The sequence below is a fragment of the Balaenoptera musculus genome, chromosome 5 (genome assembly GCF_009873245.2).
Source record: "Balaenoptera musculus isolate JJ_BM4_2016_0621 chromosome 5, mBalMus1.pri.v3, whole genome shotgun sequence".
NCBI classification, from domain to species: Eukaryota; Metazoa; Chordata; class Mammalia; order Artiodactyla; family Balaenopteridae; genus Balaenoptera; species Balaenoptera musculus.
Genome location: NC_045789.1, coordinates 2,934,899 through 2,950,017, shown reverse-complemented (window position 1 = coordinate 2,950,017; position 15,119 = coordinate 2,934,899). Strand labels below are relative to the sequence as shown.

The window sequence follows — 15,119 nt, the reverse complement described above, 5'->3', positions numbered from 1 at the left end:
TTTGAAGCTTAAAAGATTTGTTATTTACTTATTTAAATTTTATTTATTTATTTATTTATGGCTGCGTTGGGTCTTCATTGCTGCGCGTGGGCTTTCTCTAGTTGCGGCGAGCAGGGGCTAGTCTTCATTGAGGTGCGTGGGCTTTTCATTGCGGTGGCTTCTCTTGTTGCGGAGCACAGGTTCTAGGCACGTGGGCTTCAGTAGTTGTGGCACGTGGGCTTAGTTGCTCCGCGGCATGTGGGATCTTCCCAGACCAGGGCTCGAACCCGTGTCCCCTGCATTGGCAGGTAGATTCTTAACCACTGCACCACCAGGGAAGTCCAAGATTTGTTATTTTTTAATGACCTGAACACACAGCCTCCTTCCAACAGCATGGTCCACTGATCACTTTTAAGGGAATACTCAAGAAGCAGCTGAACCAGCTGGCTAATTTTTTCTCAAAAGCAACAATGATAAAACTATCATCACTAATGATAAAAACAAAACTGTTTTATTGGCAGATGTTCCCAAACATCCAGATAGAGAAAGAGCAATGCTCTTGGTGACCTAGCCAGCATGTTTCACGGCCTGACAGCTCTGACAACATAGCCTTGGGACATGTTCTTTAGCCTCTTCTACCTGGTTTCCTCCTCTGTGAAAAGGGATGCAAACACCAGCCTCACAGGTTTTACAGTCAAGGTTGACTCTTTTTTTGGATGATGCTTTGTAGTACAGATTTCTGGGGCAACCAGCAGAGTTCCAGGACTTAAATAGATCCATTGTTGCGATCTGAGGAAAGTCATAACCCTCTCCAAAACCTTTCTTCTTAGCAAGGTGAGATATTCCTTTCTGTGGGCAAAAATACAAGCTCATTTCTCTGCTTCACACTGGTCTGCTATCCAGGGCACTCGAATGACTCTCCTATCAACAACATAGAAACCCTTCATTTCACATTGTCACTTGTCATCTCAATGATGGAGCCACAATTCAGAGCCTGTTAAAAGCCTAGCTGATACCACGTAACCGTCAGCAGGAATTGCAAAAAGAACATGATAAGCACTAAGCCCTGATTTCACTAAACATAGCCATCCTTCGAATTTGAATTCTAGAAATCTATACCCCTCAATAGACAGTACTATTCTGGCCACCTGTAAAAATGACTTAACAATATGTTCCTTTGTATACTTGTTTTTGAGGGTCAATACAAGAAAAAGACTTGGGGAGTAGTAGAGTCTGTGTTTTGGTATTATCAGGAACTCCATCCATCATGTTATTTAATGCTCCTCTTATAAATTAGGGGGGAACCTAGAGATGGCAGACCCATCAATGACAATTCCATCTGAGTGTGAAAGCTCCTGAAGAGAAGGGAGGTGGATTTGAGAATGTTATAGAGGGAAACCGACAGATTGTGACAAGGAACATTTCTGAGGACCGGCTGCCTGCCAGACGCTTTCTGCTTCTGCAGAGTGAGAGCTTAAACATTTCTAGCCCATGATACTTTTTTAAAAATAGAGAAGGTACGACACGAGGAGAACGTAATTTGAGTGTGGGGACTTGCAGATGAGAGTTCAGTTTTGGACACAACAACTTTGGTGGGATGTGGTACAGGAAAGAGGACTCAAAACCTTCCATGTGACAACTCACCTTTTTGAACTTCAGACTGTCACCACCAGCCATCAGTGTTGATCTAGAACGGTTGACTTGGACGCTAGGATGCAGACGATGCTTACAAGGCATGTGAAAGCATCAGGCACACAGTAGATATTCAGCAACGTTAGTTCTTTTAATTCCCACAAATCATTCTGCCAAAGGAACTGGATCACGCTGTGGGAAAAAAAACCCTCTTTTTCCAAAGACGTTTAAATGTTTACAGGAATTCTATACTGTACTTATCATTTTCAGTAAGTTTAAGGACATTAAAACTATGTTAAGATTATTGGGAATAAATGTTACTACTATGAATTTAAGATATTAGTAATCCCAAATTATTCCATTAGAGATGTAATACCATTGATTATTAATGCCAGAGCAAGGTCATCAAAGACCTCCGTGGTCACTATATTCAGTGGATGTTTTCAGTCCTCTTTTTACTTGACCTCCCACGTTTACCTGTCAACCTGTTTTTCACTTTCTCCTTGAAACATTCTTTCTTTCCATGATACCGCATTCTGTTTTTTTTTTTTTTTTTTTTTTTTGGCTGCGCTGCACAGCTTGTGGGATCTTAGTTCCCCGACCAGGGACTGAACCCAGGCTCCTGGCAGTGAGAGCGCGGAGTGCTGACCACTGGACTGCCAGGGAGCCCCCAGACACCACATTCTTTCCTTGGTGTGTTTCCGACTTTTCTTCTCTGCCTCCATTTCAGACATATCCTTCTCTCCTGGGCCTTTAAATGTTGCGGTTCCTCAAGGCTCTGCCCTTGGACCTCTTCTCTACTCACCCTCTGCTTTGTTCCCCCAGAAATCACACCTGTCCCCATGAAATTGTCACCCGTATACTAATGACCCCTAAATTTCCATCTTGATCTTAGACCTCCCCCATGATATATCCAATTAACTATTCAACATCCCCACTCGAATGTCTCAAGGGTACCTCAAACTCAAAGTATCCAAGACCAGACTTAGGATATTCCGCTCAAATATTATCTTCTTCCAGTTTCCCACCATAAATCGCAAATAGCCTCCCCATCTCCAGGTGTGGTCGGTCCTTCCTCCGTCCTCTGTCACATCCCATATCCAATCCATTGCTTGGAACTGTTGATTTCACACCTCCCCCCCATTTGGCTTTCTCATCTATCAATTTTTATCCATCTTTACTATCAGCATCGTTGCACAAGGTAGAGTCACCTCTCACCACTACTAAGTGGTGCACAGCCCTCCTTCCATCTGTTATGGCTCCTTTGATTTTGTTCTCCATTCTAGAACCGGAGTAATCTTTAAAAATGCAAATCTTTTAATGTTAACCCTGCTAAAAATCCTACGTTGACTCTTTAGAGATAATCCTAAATCCTCAACATATCACAAAAGTCTCTGTCAATCAAAAGGGCCTAACAGACCTTCTCTATACAGACGCTTCTACTTAGGGTAACCCTTCAGTCAGTCACCAGGATTTGTTACTTGCATGTCTATTAGTTTCTTTCGCCTTCAATCTCTGCCCCGAATTAGGGAAATTCATGGAGATTCCAGAAGACTGGCACCAACTCTCTAATCTCTGTGCGAAGTGATTAGGAGGAAATTTTATTATTGTTTTCTTTTTCTATGGAAAAGTGTTTTATTTGCCTCGGTTCACATTCTATAGATAGAGAATGACTTACAAAAGGTATAGAAGCCTAAACTGTTTTAAGATGCCAGGTCAAAGCCAAGTTATAGAAGGATAAACCAAGTCCAGTGCTGATGTCACAAGGAGCTCGGGTCCCTTTAAATATCTTGGAGTTTCTTACACAGTGTTTAAATCTTATAGGTTTAAAGATAGAGTGTCAGGTGCCTTCTTTCTAGTACATAGTGAATTGGCTTAGGAGGCCACATAAGGCAACTTTCGGGACCTCGCTAGCACTTATTTGCCTGGTAAGTAAAATAGGATGTTAAGATCACCTATGACACAGAGTTATGTTGAGGATTAAATAACATTAATTATGTAAAGCACTCAGCACAGAGGCTGGCACACAGCAATGAGCAGCGGGTGTTGGTTAGTATTTTTTCTGTTTGTGATAATTATGAAATCCATTTTGAGGAAGTCCTTGTAGATGAATGTGAACATTCTTCTTCGGAGAGAAGGAATACTAAGAATTTCAACAATGGTTTTTTGGGTTCACATTAGTGTATCATTGGTTTTGGTCTATCAGAGAAATGCACATTTTGCAATGGAAACCAGTTAGAATGAATCTTATTACTCCTCAGGAAAGGAGTAGACATAAACCCTCTTACCTGGTGTCACTGTGCACCGGTCATCGATACCCTTTTTTGTCGCATCACCTCCAGCTCCTGGAGGATGGATCTTGTCACATGGGGGTCCTCAGGCCCAGAGCGCATGGCACCATTTCTGTCTGTGGGATGATTTCTGCTCATGGCAGAGACTCTGCTGTCCCCTGGTGGCATCTGCTGTCTTCTGTTGGTTCAACGTTCCCACTCAGAAGACCTACAATTATCCTTAGAGTCTCACACCTAGCAGGCAGAGACTGTGTGCTGCTTTTCCACTCTAATGTTTAATGATTGACCTTTTACTGGAAGCAGCCGTTTCTCTGAGTGGTTCAGAGCAGGGGTCCTCATTTAGGACCTTCTCCGACACGTTACCACCTCATCAACACCAGCGCTCCTTCTAGGAGCAGATTCATGCTGTCTCCTTAGAGAGTTGCATGTGGACCTTTTCCCCGAGTTCCGATTTTGCTGTCGGAGGCTGACTCTTAACATCTAAGATCCTGAAGCTTTCTCCCCAGTCCCTGGTGTCCTTCCTGATTTCTTACCTTTGACAATGGGGTTGGGTGTTACTTCAAACTGGTCTGGGTCCTTATCACAGCCTATTCCCATGTGAAGGTACAAACACAAGTTTATTTTTCTATAACTCACCTTAAGTTCAGTTTTGAATTGCCTCTTCCAAAGGGTTGGTGATACCATAATCTCTGCCAATTCCTGGTATCTCCCACCACCCCCGCGGTTGGATCTGAATTTGAGAATGTCTAGTTTGGTGACGAGTGTTTAGGTTGGGAGCCTCTGGTTTCCAGTGCCATCTGTCTACATGGGCATCCAGTGAGAAACTCAGCATCTTAACGCAGTCATCAGTTTCCCCACCCTCTGTTGGGCTCAGAGTTCCCTTCTGCAAGCTCCCTTGAAGTGTGGGCGTGTCTTTCCTCTTCCACGGCACACCTGGATATACAGGGATACCGTTTTGCTCACATTCCAAGTTAGGGCACAGGAGGTCTTTGAGAGTCCGTCTAGTTGCCATCTACCTACTCACACCATGAGTCCCATGAGGCCATATTCTCTCTCTGGGCCCACTGCCTTCCTGGGCTGTGTTCAGGTCTCTGGGCACACCTTCCTCCTGCTCTCGGATCTCACAAACCCAACTATGGAGGTCTGCAGTGTCCCAGGGATGGGACTGGGGAGCTTGGTTCAGACTCCCGATCTCGGGGACAGTGGAGACCGGCCCCCACTGCTCCCCTCCTTCTCTCCCCTCTGTACCACTCACAGCCTCCTTGGTCCCCAGCACAGGAGATGGGTTTGTTTTAGTTTTCTCTGCGAGTGGAAAGCCAGGCTCTTACAAAACATGTTTTATCCAAATCTCTTGCTCTACCAGGAGTCTTTTTTGTTCCTGTAAAGCCAAGCCTTTTGCAACACCAAAGCCAGGAAGGACGCTTTCTTTGCTGTCACATCTTCCCTTAAAGCAATAAGCACAGAATGCCTCGCTGCTCGTTTGGGGTGGAGTGATGCACAAAAACAGCGAGAGGATAGTGGTTGGAGGAGGCAACCTGTTAATATTATCCTGCCACACTTAACGAGGAACAGACAGAAACAGTAATAGGCTCTTCGGAATAATATTCTTCCCTCACTTGGGATGAAATTGTGTCCTTAGCCTTCAGAGATAGTGCATAGTCTTGGCTCTGTTCTAGCTACACATGGGCAAGACTTCGGAACTCAGAAGCCCTGTCTTAACTAAGCAGACTGACACGTTGTCTTCTAGGATTTATCTTCTCACTAGAGATCAGTTCTGGAGAGGTTTTCAAAGGTATGATTCTGTTATTCGGGTTGATTCGAGGAATATGACAGTTTATATAAAGCTGTTACTTTACTGTGAAAACTCTAGACACAGTGAGAGTAACATTTGGATTAGTCTCTTACACCCAGAAACCTGTAATAACAGGAAGAATCACGTTCTATTTTCTAAGAATGCAGAGGCAGCCTCAAAGCACCTTTGCAGTTTTAACTTCATTTTTAAATATGCTGATATTAGTAATTATTATAATAAAGTATTGGCTATTTATGGTTAGTAATTGCTTACACTTATTGAGTACTTACTGTGGGTCAGATACTAAAGCACCTAGATAATTCACTTAATCCTATAAAAGCTTTAAAATATACATATTATTACCCAGATTTAGATGAGGAAACTGAGGCAGAGAGGCTACGTAATTTGTCCAAAGTCACAGGATAGTATCTATTAGAGATTGAATTTGAACCCCCCAAAGTCTGACAGCCAAGTAGAAGTGCTTAGTTATGCTGCCTAGTTAATCAGGATATTCATCTTGGTAAGAATGGTTATGAGGTTACGGCGTAAAAGTGACAATTTTTGGAATAATAAGCTAAAAGGTGCTTTTAAGCTAGTAAATCAGAATAAAAATTTTAATTTTTATGTATCCTTTGATATTTGGAGGCAAAGTTCAAGTTACCAGTTTACAACCGGAAATGAGACTGGGTTAGGGAACAGTTTATATCGACTCTTATTTATCAAGGGGCCCAGAGGTTATGTGCTGAGCCCTTCCGGATCTTCAGGGAAACAGAACGGATAAACACCATGAAACCGAAGGACATCAACTCATAAGAAATTAACATTTTACAGTAACTGTTCTTCTTTTTTTGGCTGCGCTGGGTCGTTTGCCCGGCGGCACGTGGGAGCTTAGCTCCCCGACCAGGGATGGCACCCGCGTCCCCTGCACTGGAAGGCGGGTTCTTGACCACTGGACCCCCAGGGAGGCCCCTACGGTCATTTTAAGGCGCCGGAATTTGAAAGGGTCAGCGCGAGAAGCTGATGGAGCGGCCCTTCTGGAGTTGTCCATAAAGGCACGTGGAGACGAACGCTCTTGCTAACATTTTCTCATAAACATTCTCAAGGCCAGACACCGGGAGAAGCGTCGGGGACAGAAAGAGAAAAAGACAAGACAATTCTTGCCCGGGGGGCGACAGCAAGGCCGCGGCGCCGGGAACCCTCCGCCCGGCCCCCGCCTCACTCCCACGGCCGGGCGAGGATCGAAGCACAACACGGCCGCCCCGGCCCGGCCCGGGGAGCAGGGACGCGCCGCCGCCAGGCTGCCCCAGACCCCCGGACTTGGGCATTTCCTGCCCCGTTTCCCAGACAGACGGAGCTTCACAGAAGCGGCCCCTCGCCAGTGAGCGGGGCCCGGAGGCTGGAAGGGGCGTGGCCGTCCGACACGCTCTCCCCCCACGCCACGACGGCAGGAAGAGCCATGAAGCTCGAGCGACAGGGACAGAAGCAACTGGGGCTGCGGCTTCAGTGAGCGAGAAAAGAGGGAGGAGCGGGGGCAGAGAAAGCACGGCCAGGCGAGCACGGCCGTGAGCGCAGGCAGACGCCGCCGGAGGTCGGGAGGCGACGCCGGAAGTTGGGCGGAGACGCCGGAAGTTGGGCGGAGACGCCGGAAGTCGGGCGGAGACGCCGGAAGTCGGGCGGAGACGCCGGAAGTCGGGCGGTGATGCCGGAAGTCGGGCGGAGACGCCGGAAGTCGGGCCGAGACCTCCGGGCCCCTGTCGGAAGCGGCTCGCCAGCGCCGCGGTTCTTCGCAGACGCAGCGGCTTTGGGGTTCGGGCTGCGCGGCGGCCACGGGGTGTTCCGAGGCGCTCGCGAACGCGTCTGCGGGCCACAATGTCGCACCCGTCCCCCCAGGCTAAGCCGTCCAACCCCAGTAACCCCCGAGTCTTCTTGGACGTGGACGTCGGAGGGGAGCGAGGTGAGGAGGAGGCGGGGCTCCGGGGGTCGGGGTCCCAGAGGCTGGGGCGGGCCCGCGACCTTGTACCGGTGCCGTGGGGCGTGCGGAAGTTTCTGGAAGTTTCTGTCCGGGGGTGGTGGCGGCCTTTGGGTCTGTCTCGCCCGACTTGGCCGCCCTTCCCCACCACCTGCTTTTATGTTTGGGGGACATTCAGAAAACCCCGGTTATGCGTCTCGGGGGCTCCCGTCTCCCTGTGTCTCTTGCCACGAGACGTGTATCAGCAGTTATCGCGATATCTGTAAATTAAAGCGATTTTTGCGTTTTTTCCTCCTTGCTACGGATTCTTAACTTAGAGGTCCGTTCAGCTCGGTGGCCATCGCCTCTGTGTCGGCGTTGGGCAAAGTGAGGTGCGTGTGGCGGTGTGGTTGCCTAGGCTACGGTGGCAGCTCGGAGGCGCCTGAGACCTGGTGAATCAGCGCATTGCTTTGTAGCTGAGTTGCTCGCGGTGTGTTTGAATGTGTGAGCAAAGGAGACCTCCGCATTCAGGGACCGGGGGGACGGTTATGGATACACACTATTGGCTGGAAAAAAAAAAAAAAGCACCGTATAAAAGTTCCGGATTTTTGTTTTATTTGGTGGGCAAAACGGAGGACGTTAAGCCCGGGGTGCAGCCTGGCAGACAGCTCTGAGGACTGCTGTGAAGGGCTAAGGGAGGAGCCGGGATATATAGGAGTTCTTGCAACAAAAACCGGGTCGTGGGAACATCAAAAGGTGACCGTTAACACAGGAAACCAGACATGTCAAGTTAAGGGACGTCGCGCTTTTCTGTGTATGGCGAGATGCAAAAGTCCGGGCTCACTGAAACCCTTCCTTGGACGTGCACCTCGGCTGCCGGGGGCCAGCGTCCTGTGCTTTCTGACCCTGAGTCTCCTCAGGGGGCACCTTTGGGCTGGCTGCAGCCGCTGAGGGCTCGGTGGGCTTGGCACTGGGCGGCCCGTTGGTCTTTGTGCTGAGCTCCCGCAGGGCTCGCCGTCCAGGCGGCTGTAATGAGAGGGCTGCAACGTCCTTTGCTTACTGGTGCGGAGGTGATCCTCTTCCAGTGACCGCGCGTGCGCGCGCGCGCACACACACACACACACACACACACACACACACACAGACTTATATGTATCAGTACATTCATTTTGTTTTGAAATTTAGTGCCAGGTTTATCTTTTACCTGCCTTAGGAATTGTCTAGAATGTGAACTTTTCAGATTTTGCTTCAGAGGCAGCACTGGGCAGGTTCCACAGAGCACAGAGACTACAGCTGTACCTGCAGCATGGCCAAGGTGACCCCTCAGGATGTTTCATCTTCTCCTGTTGGTTACTTGGTGATGGGAAGTTATGAGCACATGTCAGAGAAATTAATCAAATGAAAACCATTCCTAGTTCATGGTGTCCTTAAATGGTGCTACTCTTCTGGCTGCTGTGTTGATGATCCTTTGTAAGATGTAGTAAAATAATTGTTTCAAATTCATCTAGATACATGATACTTAACATGAGGTAGACTGAATTTGAATATTAGAAAAATGACCAAAAAAGAGGACTTGGTATTTCAGTCACCATAATTTTACCAACTCTCCCTTTACCATTTGCTTATTAAGCTGGTTGTTTTGCATACTGACACAGTTTCATTTTTCCTTTCAGTGGGTCGAATTGTCTTGGAATTGTTTGCAGATATTGTACCCAAAACTGCAGAAAATTTTCGTGCGTTGTGTACAGGAGAAAAAGGCATTGGACCCACCACTGGGAAACCTCTACATTTCAAAGGATGTCCTTTCCATCGAAGTACGTATGCGTTTTCTGAATCTGGTTCTCCTTATAGGTGATTGAATCCTGTTCTTTAGGAGTTAGGGAAGAAAACACTAAGTAGAGGGTGAGAGTTAACAATTACATATAATAGATTATTATTCAGCCATAAAAAGTAATGAAGTACTGATACATGGTACCATGGGTACAAACCTCGAAAATATTATGCTAAGTGATAAAAGCAAGACACAAAAGGTCCCTTATTGTATAACTTCATTTATATGAAATATCCAGAATAGATAAATCCATAGAGACAGAAAGCAGATTGGTGGTTGCCAGGGGCTAGGGGTAGAGGGATGGGGAGTGACTGCTTTTAATTTGTACAAGGTTTCGTTTTGGGGTGATGAAAAGAACTTGAAACTAGACAGAGGTGATAATTACCAATACTGTGAATGTACTAAATGTCACTGAATTGTACACTTTAAAATGGTTAGTGGTTAATTTTATGCTATGTAAATTTTACCTCAATTAAAAAAAATCCTCCAAACTGTGTGACGCAAAAAAAAAAAAAAAAAATTACTGTTAGTTTCCAAAAGGATGCTTTGACATCTGAGATGATAGCTCAGTGTCATAAAGGTTGGGCTGTGGAAGGTGGAATTAATTATGGGCGGGTACTAAGGTTTATTTCTACAGAAATGGACTACCCGAGCTTCACCAGGGTGTGGCCGTGGTAAACAGACAGAGCTTGGGTAGCTTGACTGCCTGGTGGCAAAGTTATGCCTACTTCTTGGGCAGGATTGCTTGGGAAGACTGCAGCCAACCTAAAGATTCCGTGTCTTGGACACCTGGTGTGATGTGCGATGAAGAGGTGACTTTTCACACCGTGTAGTCATACCTTTGTTCAGCGATTATCTGATGGCTCCCCCAGTAGACCGTAGGCTCCATGAGTTCAGAAACCGAATCTTCTCACCATTTTGTCCTTAGCATCCAGTATAGTTGTTGAGTAGGCCCGCAGTAAATATTTGTTTAATGAAGAAACAAATGAGTTAAACTATAATTGAGTATTGAAATTTTTCTAAAACTTGATTAAGAAAAAACAGTGATTTTAAAATACTTAAACTGTTGATTTACTTTCACGTTTAATAAAATACCAAAATATAAGCATACCATGGAGATATTGCAGGTTCAGTTCCAGGCCACCGCAATAAAGCGAATATTGCAGTAAAGCAAGTCACACAAATTTTTTGTTTCCCAGTGCATATAAAAGTTATGTTTATACTGTAGTCTGTTGTGTGTAATAGCATTATGTCTGGAAAAAAAGTATGTACCTTAATCTAAAAATACTCTTTGCTAAAAAATGCCCAATTATAGTAGTAACATCAAAGATTACTCATCACAGATCACCATAACAAATAATAATGAAAGTTTGAAATATTGCAAGAATTATCAAAATGTGACACAGAGACATGAAATGAGCAAATGCTTTTGAAAAAAATGGCACTGATAGACTTGCTCTATGCAGGATTGCCACAAGCCTTGCAAGTTGTAAAGAAAAAAAAAAAAACACAGTATCTGCAAAGCGCAATAAATGGAGGAGTGCCCGTATGCTAATAAAGGGTGTGTAGAAAAGAGGTAACTTAGCAGGCCTGGGGCTGCTGGCCTTAGAAGAGTCTGCTTGCGGGGTGGCCATTGCCTGGAGTCAGGGGGCGTGGCGCCTGAAGCACGCTCTGAACCCTGAAGGTGACTTGCTCTGCCTCGTCGCCTTGTGCGGTCTGATTTACGCTGGACACTGCTCTCCTGTGGGAGTCTGGAATTTTGCTTCCTGCTGGGCAGACGGTGCCTGCAGGGTCAGCCCCAGCAGAGACCTTGGGTGCTGAGTCTCTACAGGGCTCTCCTGGGGAGAAACACTGTGCACATGTTGCTGCCTTTCTTTGCTGGGGGGGGGAGGAGGAATGTGCCCTGTGACCGTTCGTGGGAGCGAGGGAGCATAAGAGAACACCTGGATTCCTCCAGGCTCTGCCTGTATCTTCTCTCTTTATCATCCAGCTGTGTCTTCTTACTTACTACATCCGTGTAATACAGACAGATACTGAGTTCCGTGAGTCCTGGGAAATCTCTGAGCGTGCGGCAGTGTTCCTGGGGACCCTTGCTACTAAGTGATAATATTTGCTGAAGTACTTGGATTACAGTGTAACAAACCTCTTGGGAATACTTGGTTTATTCAGTAGCGTTTTTGAGTAACCATTATGTGCCCAGCCATGCACGTGGTTACCAAGGAGGAAAAAAGGAGTTGCTGTACTTAATTGTTTGCTGGGAGAGACAGATCATTATGATACATACGATAAAAGGGAGGCAGAATCAAGATGCTGTTGGAGAAGAATAAGGAGTTCCAGTTTTGGGGTCTGACAGTTTTATAGGGGAGGTGCCATATGAACTGATTCTTTGAGTGTTAGTGGGCCATGAGGGAGAAGGAGTAGCTGGGACTCAGAGTGTGAAAAGCCTTTTAAGAGTCTGGAGTTGCGAACGGGGGTGGGGAAAGGCAGGAGAGCAGTTGTCCTTATTACGGCTTGTCCGTTAGTCAGCATTGCTGCAGTCGTCCGTGGCTTCTAATGGTGATTTTCCTTTTTTGTAGTTATTAAGAGATTTATGATTCAGGGTGGAGACTTCTCAAATCAGAATGGGACAGGTGGAGAAAGTATTTATGGTGGAAAATTTGAAGATGAAAATTTCCATTATAAGGTAAAGTAGACAAAAATGCGTGTTTGTTGCTGATAATAAAGGTTGTTATGTGTCTGGGATACTTGTTGAATTAGGATAAATGCCTCAGATGTGCTCAGATCTCCTTTACTTGTGAAAGGTATCATATTTGTAAATATACATCTCTTTTTTGGTTAATAAATTTATTTAATTTATTTATTTTTGGCTGCGTTGGGTCTTTGTTGCTGCATGTGGGCTTTCTCTAGTTGCGGCAAGCGGGGGCTGCTCTTCGTTGCGGTGCGCCGGCTTCTCATTGCGGTGGCTTCTCTTGTTGCGGAGCATGGGCTCTAGGCACGCGGGCTTCAGTAGTTGTGGCTCGTGGGCTCAGTAGTTGTGGCTCGTGGGCTCAGTAGTTGTGGCTCACGGGCTCTAGAGCGCAGGCTCAGTAGTTGTGGCGCACAGGCTTAGTTGCTCCGCGGCATGTGGGATCTTCCCGGACCAGGGCTTGAACCCATGTCCCCTGCATTGGCAGGCGGATTCTTAACCACTGCGCCACCAGGGAAACCCCATAAATATACATCTTTAATACGAAAAAATTTCATCCAGTAGTGATTTTATTGGCAAGAATGCAACAGCTATTTCATTGTGATCCAGGTTTATATACTTCAGTAAAGCCAATGTGTATTTAAGGGTGGCCACCGTATGGCAAAACTGCTTCCAGGAGAAATGTGCTCGTCAGAGGGGTGGTAACTTGTGCATGTTCATGCTTAAATCTGAAGCGCAGCGAAAGCATCGCTGATGGCTGGGGTGTCGGGGGATTTGCAGACTAGCAGATCTGGTGAACGTCCAGGCCCCTAAAGGACATCAGGGTGCCTCTGCCCTCTTAGCTTCCTTGTCCCAAGTTGTCCCCATCGGGGTGTGTTGCATCGTTCAAGTTATAAGAATGGACGTGTAAGTACAAAAGTAAAGTGACTTTTTTGGAAATGAGGAATATGAACAAGGTAATTAGGATAATTTGAGAATAAAATGTCACCAGTCTTTTAAACAGTTTATTGCTTAGCTTGGTCACTGGCGCCAGAGTTTATGAAAAATGAAACGCCTTCATGATAAGGAATTAAAAATTTTGCCAGAAAGACAGGATTAAAACACATAGGACAACTGGAGAATAATATAATAATACGCTAGTAAATGCTAAGTTGATTGTGACTCTTTGTGTATGCTGTAGGAAAAAAGTATGATATATATTAGGGAAGACACTGAGGGGGAATGGGTACTTAAGCTGGGCAAACTGGACCTCGCAAGGTGGCTGAGATTTGGTTAGAAGGAACTAGAATACAGATGCCAGTTTGAGGGAGGGATGTGAGTGAGGAAGGACGAAGGCGTGAGGAGGCTGAGGAAATAAGGTTAATAATATTGAATATCGTGGGAAAAGCACCAAACTTTTGGAAGGGAGAAAGGGAAGCTACCAGAAGGCTGAACACTAAGATTATGTGGTGGACACGTGGAGAAAAAGCAAGGGGGCCTTTTGCAAGGGCATCTGGTTCTTCTTGCCTTCTACACGCTTGGTGGCCTGGAAGGCAGGGCTAGATACAGGTTGAGGGGTAAAGGCGCCTTAGGCGGGAGGACTAGCGTGAGCGTTCACGTGCGGCCCAACAAGGAGTGCGTTTAGGAAGCCTCAGGGTCAGGTGGAAGGAGGAAGACGGTGGGACCACAGAGCCTTTGAACAGGCTGGGCCAAGGCAGAAGTTGGGTTTCGGGAGGTACACGGCAGTTCCTTTTGGGCATTCTCTGAAGAAGTGCTTCACCCGGATGAAAGCCGTAATATTTGGCTTCCTTGGAGAGTAGGAAAGGCCCTAACGGAACTTCCAGCCTAAACTGAATGTCCCTCGCTGTTCTTAGTGTAAAGAAAGAATCATAAAGGAAGAATCATAATGTAGGCCTGAGAGCGGGAGCCCTGTTGAATGCTTTTCAGAAAAAAGCGCCCCCGTCATAAGAAAGGGCAAAGCCGAATTACTAGATCTTCATCTTAAAGATGAAGCGTAAGCATTTTCTCAATATGGCCGGTTTAGAAGTACCACCCCTGCCCCCCACGATTGTCTCTGTTACTTCATTCGGTTTCATAAGCTTTTCTTAAAGTCTAAAAAGTGATTAAGTATCCCACGTTTTGTGAATTAAAGGTCACAGTTGGTACGAAGTGAGATTACACGGCAGCGTGCGGTCTGAGTGGTACTGTGGTCCACCCTCGCTTTGTGAGTGGCTGGTAGAGAGTGGTTCAGACAGCAACCCTAACCTCGGCTCTCTTCGATGGGTTACTCCTGCAGCACGGCAAGGAGGGGTTACTGAGCATGGCGAACGCAGGCCGCAATACAAACGGCTCTCAGTTCTTCATCACCATGGCTCCGAGCCCTCACTTGGATGGCAAACGCGTGGTGTTTGGCCGGGTGATTAAAGGAATGGGTGTGGCAAGGATTCTGGAGAACGTGGAGGTGAAAGGTGAAAAACCTGCCAAAGTGAGTACCAAGTGACAGGGTAATACCCTCACTATCCTAGCTGCCGTCTGAGGAAACGTAAGTAAAAGGCTCAGGTGATGGTTAGCTGAAAGACGTGAGGACGGCTCTTGTTAAAGAAGGCTGGACCTGCCACTTTCTCTTCAGAGCTGTTTTCTACACTGGGAGAGATGAGGGCAGGTTACAAGGAGGTTGTTTTGATTTCAGCATCGGTCTTGCTGATTTTGGTAACTTAACGCTCCTAGACCTGCAGAGCTTTGAGTCAGTGTGTACACGAGTACAGAGAGAGCAGGAAACCAGGAAACCTTGGTCTCCTCTCTGCCGTTTAACTTGTGCTTTAGGCTTGCTCTTGTTATTTAACTTTCCTTGGCCCGTTCCTCATCCTACGTGAATCATTTAAGGGTTTAGACTGGATTATGTCACTCCACAGATGCTTGTGTTCTAAACGTCTGTGAATCCACGCGGCCACCATAGACCCACCCTCACGGGCAGGGCTGTG

The 15,119-nt window shown here is 46.4% G+C and overlaps 1 protein-coding gene across 4 annotated transcripts in view; it reads left to right on the top strand.

Annotated features, from left to right (window-relative positions):
• PPID (peptidylprolyl isomerase D) overlaps positions 1 to 15,119 on the top strand; it is a 29,865-nt gene that overhangs the window by 1,701 nt on the left and 13,045 nt on the right. For 2 of the 4 annotated variants that reach the window (XM_036853291.1, XM_036853288.1), the window contains exons 2-4: positions 9,316 to 9,456; positions 12,050 to 12,156; positions 14,435 to 14,623. In XM_036853291.1, coding sequence (XP_036709186.1) covers positions 9,316 to 9,456; positions 12,050 to 12,156; positions 14,435 to 14,623 — 437 coding nt within the window. Of the gene's footprint in view, positions 1 to 7,413; positions 7,649 to 9,315; positions 9,457 to 12,049; positions 12,157 to 14,434; positions 14,624 to 15,119 lie in introns of those variants that run through there. The other 2 variants (XM_036853289.1, XM_036853290.1) reach the window with 2 other exon arrangements.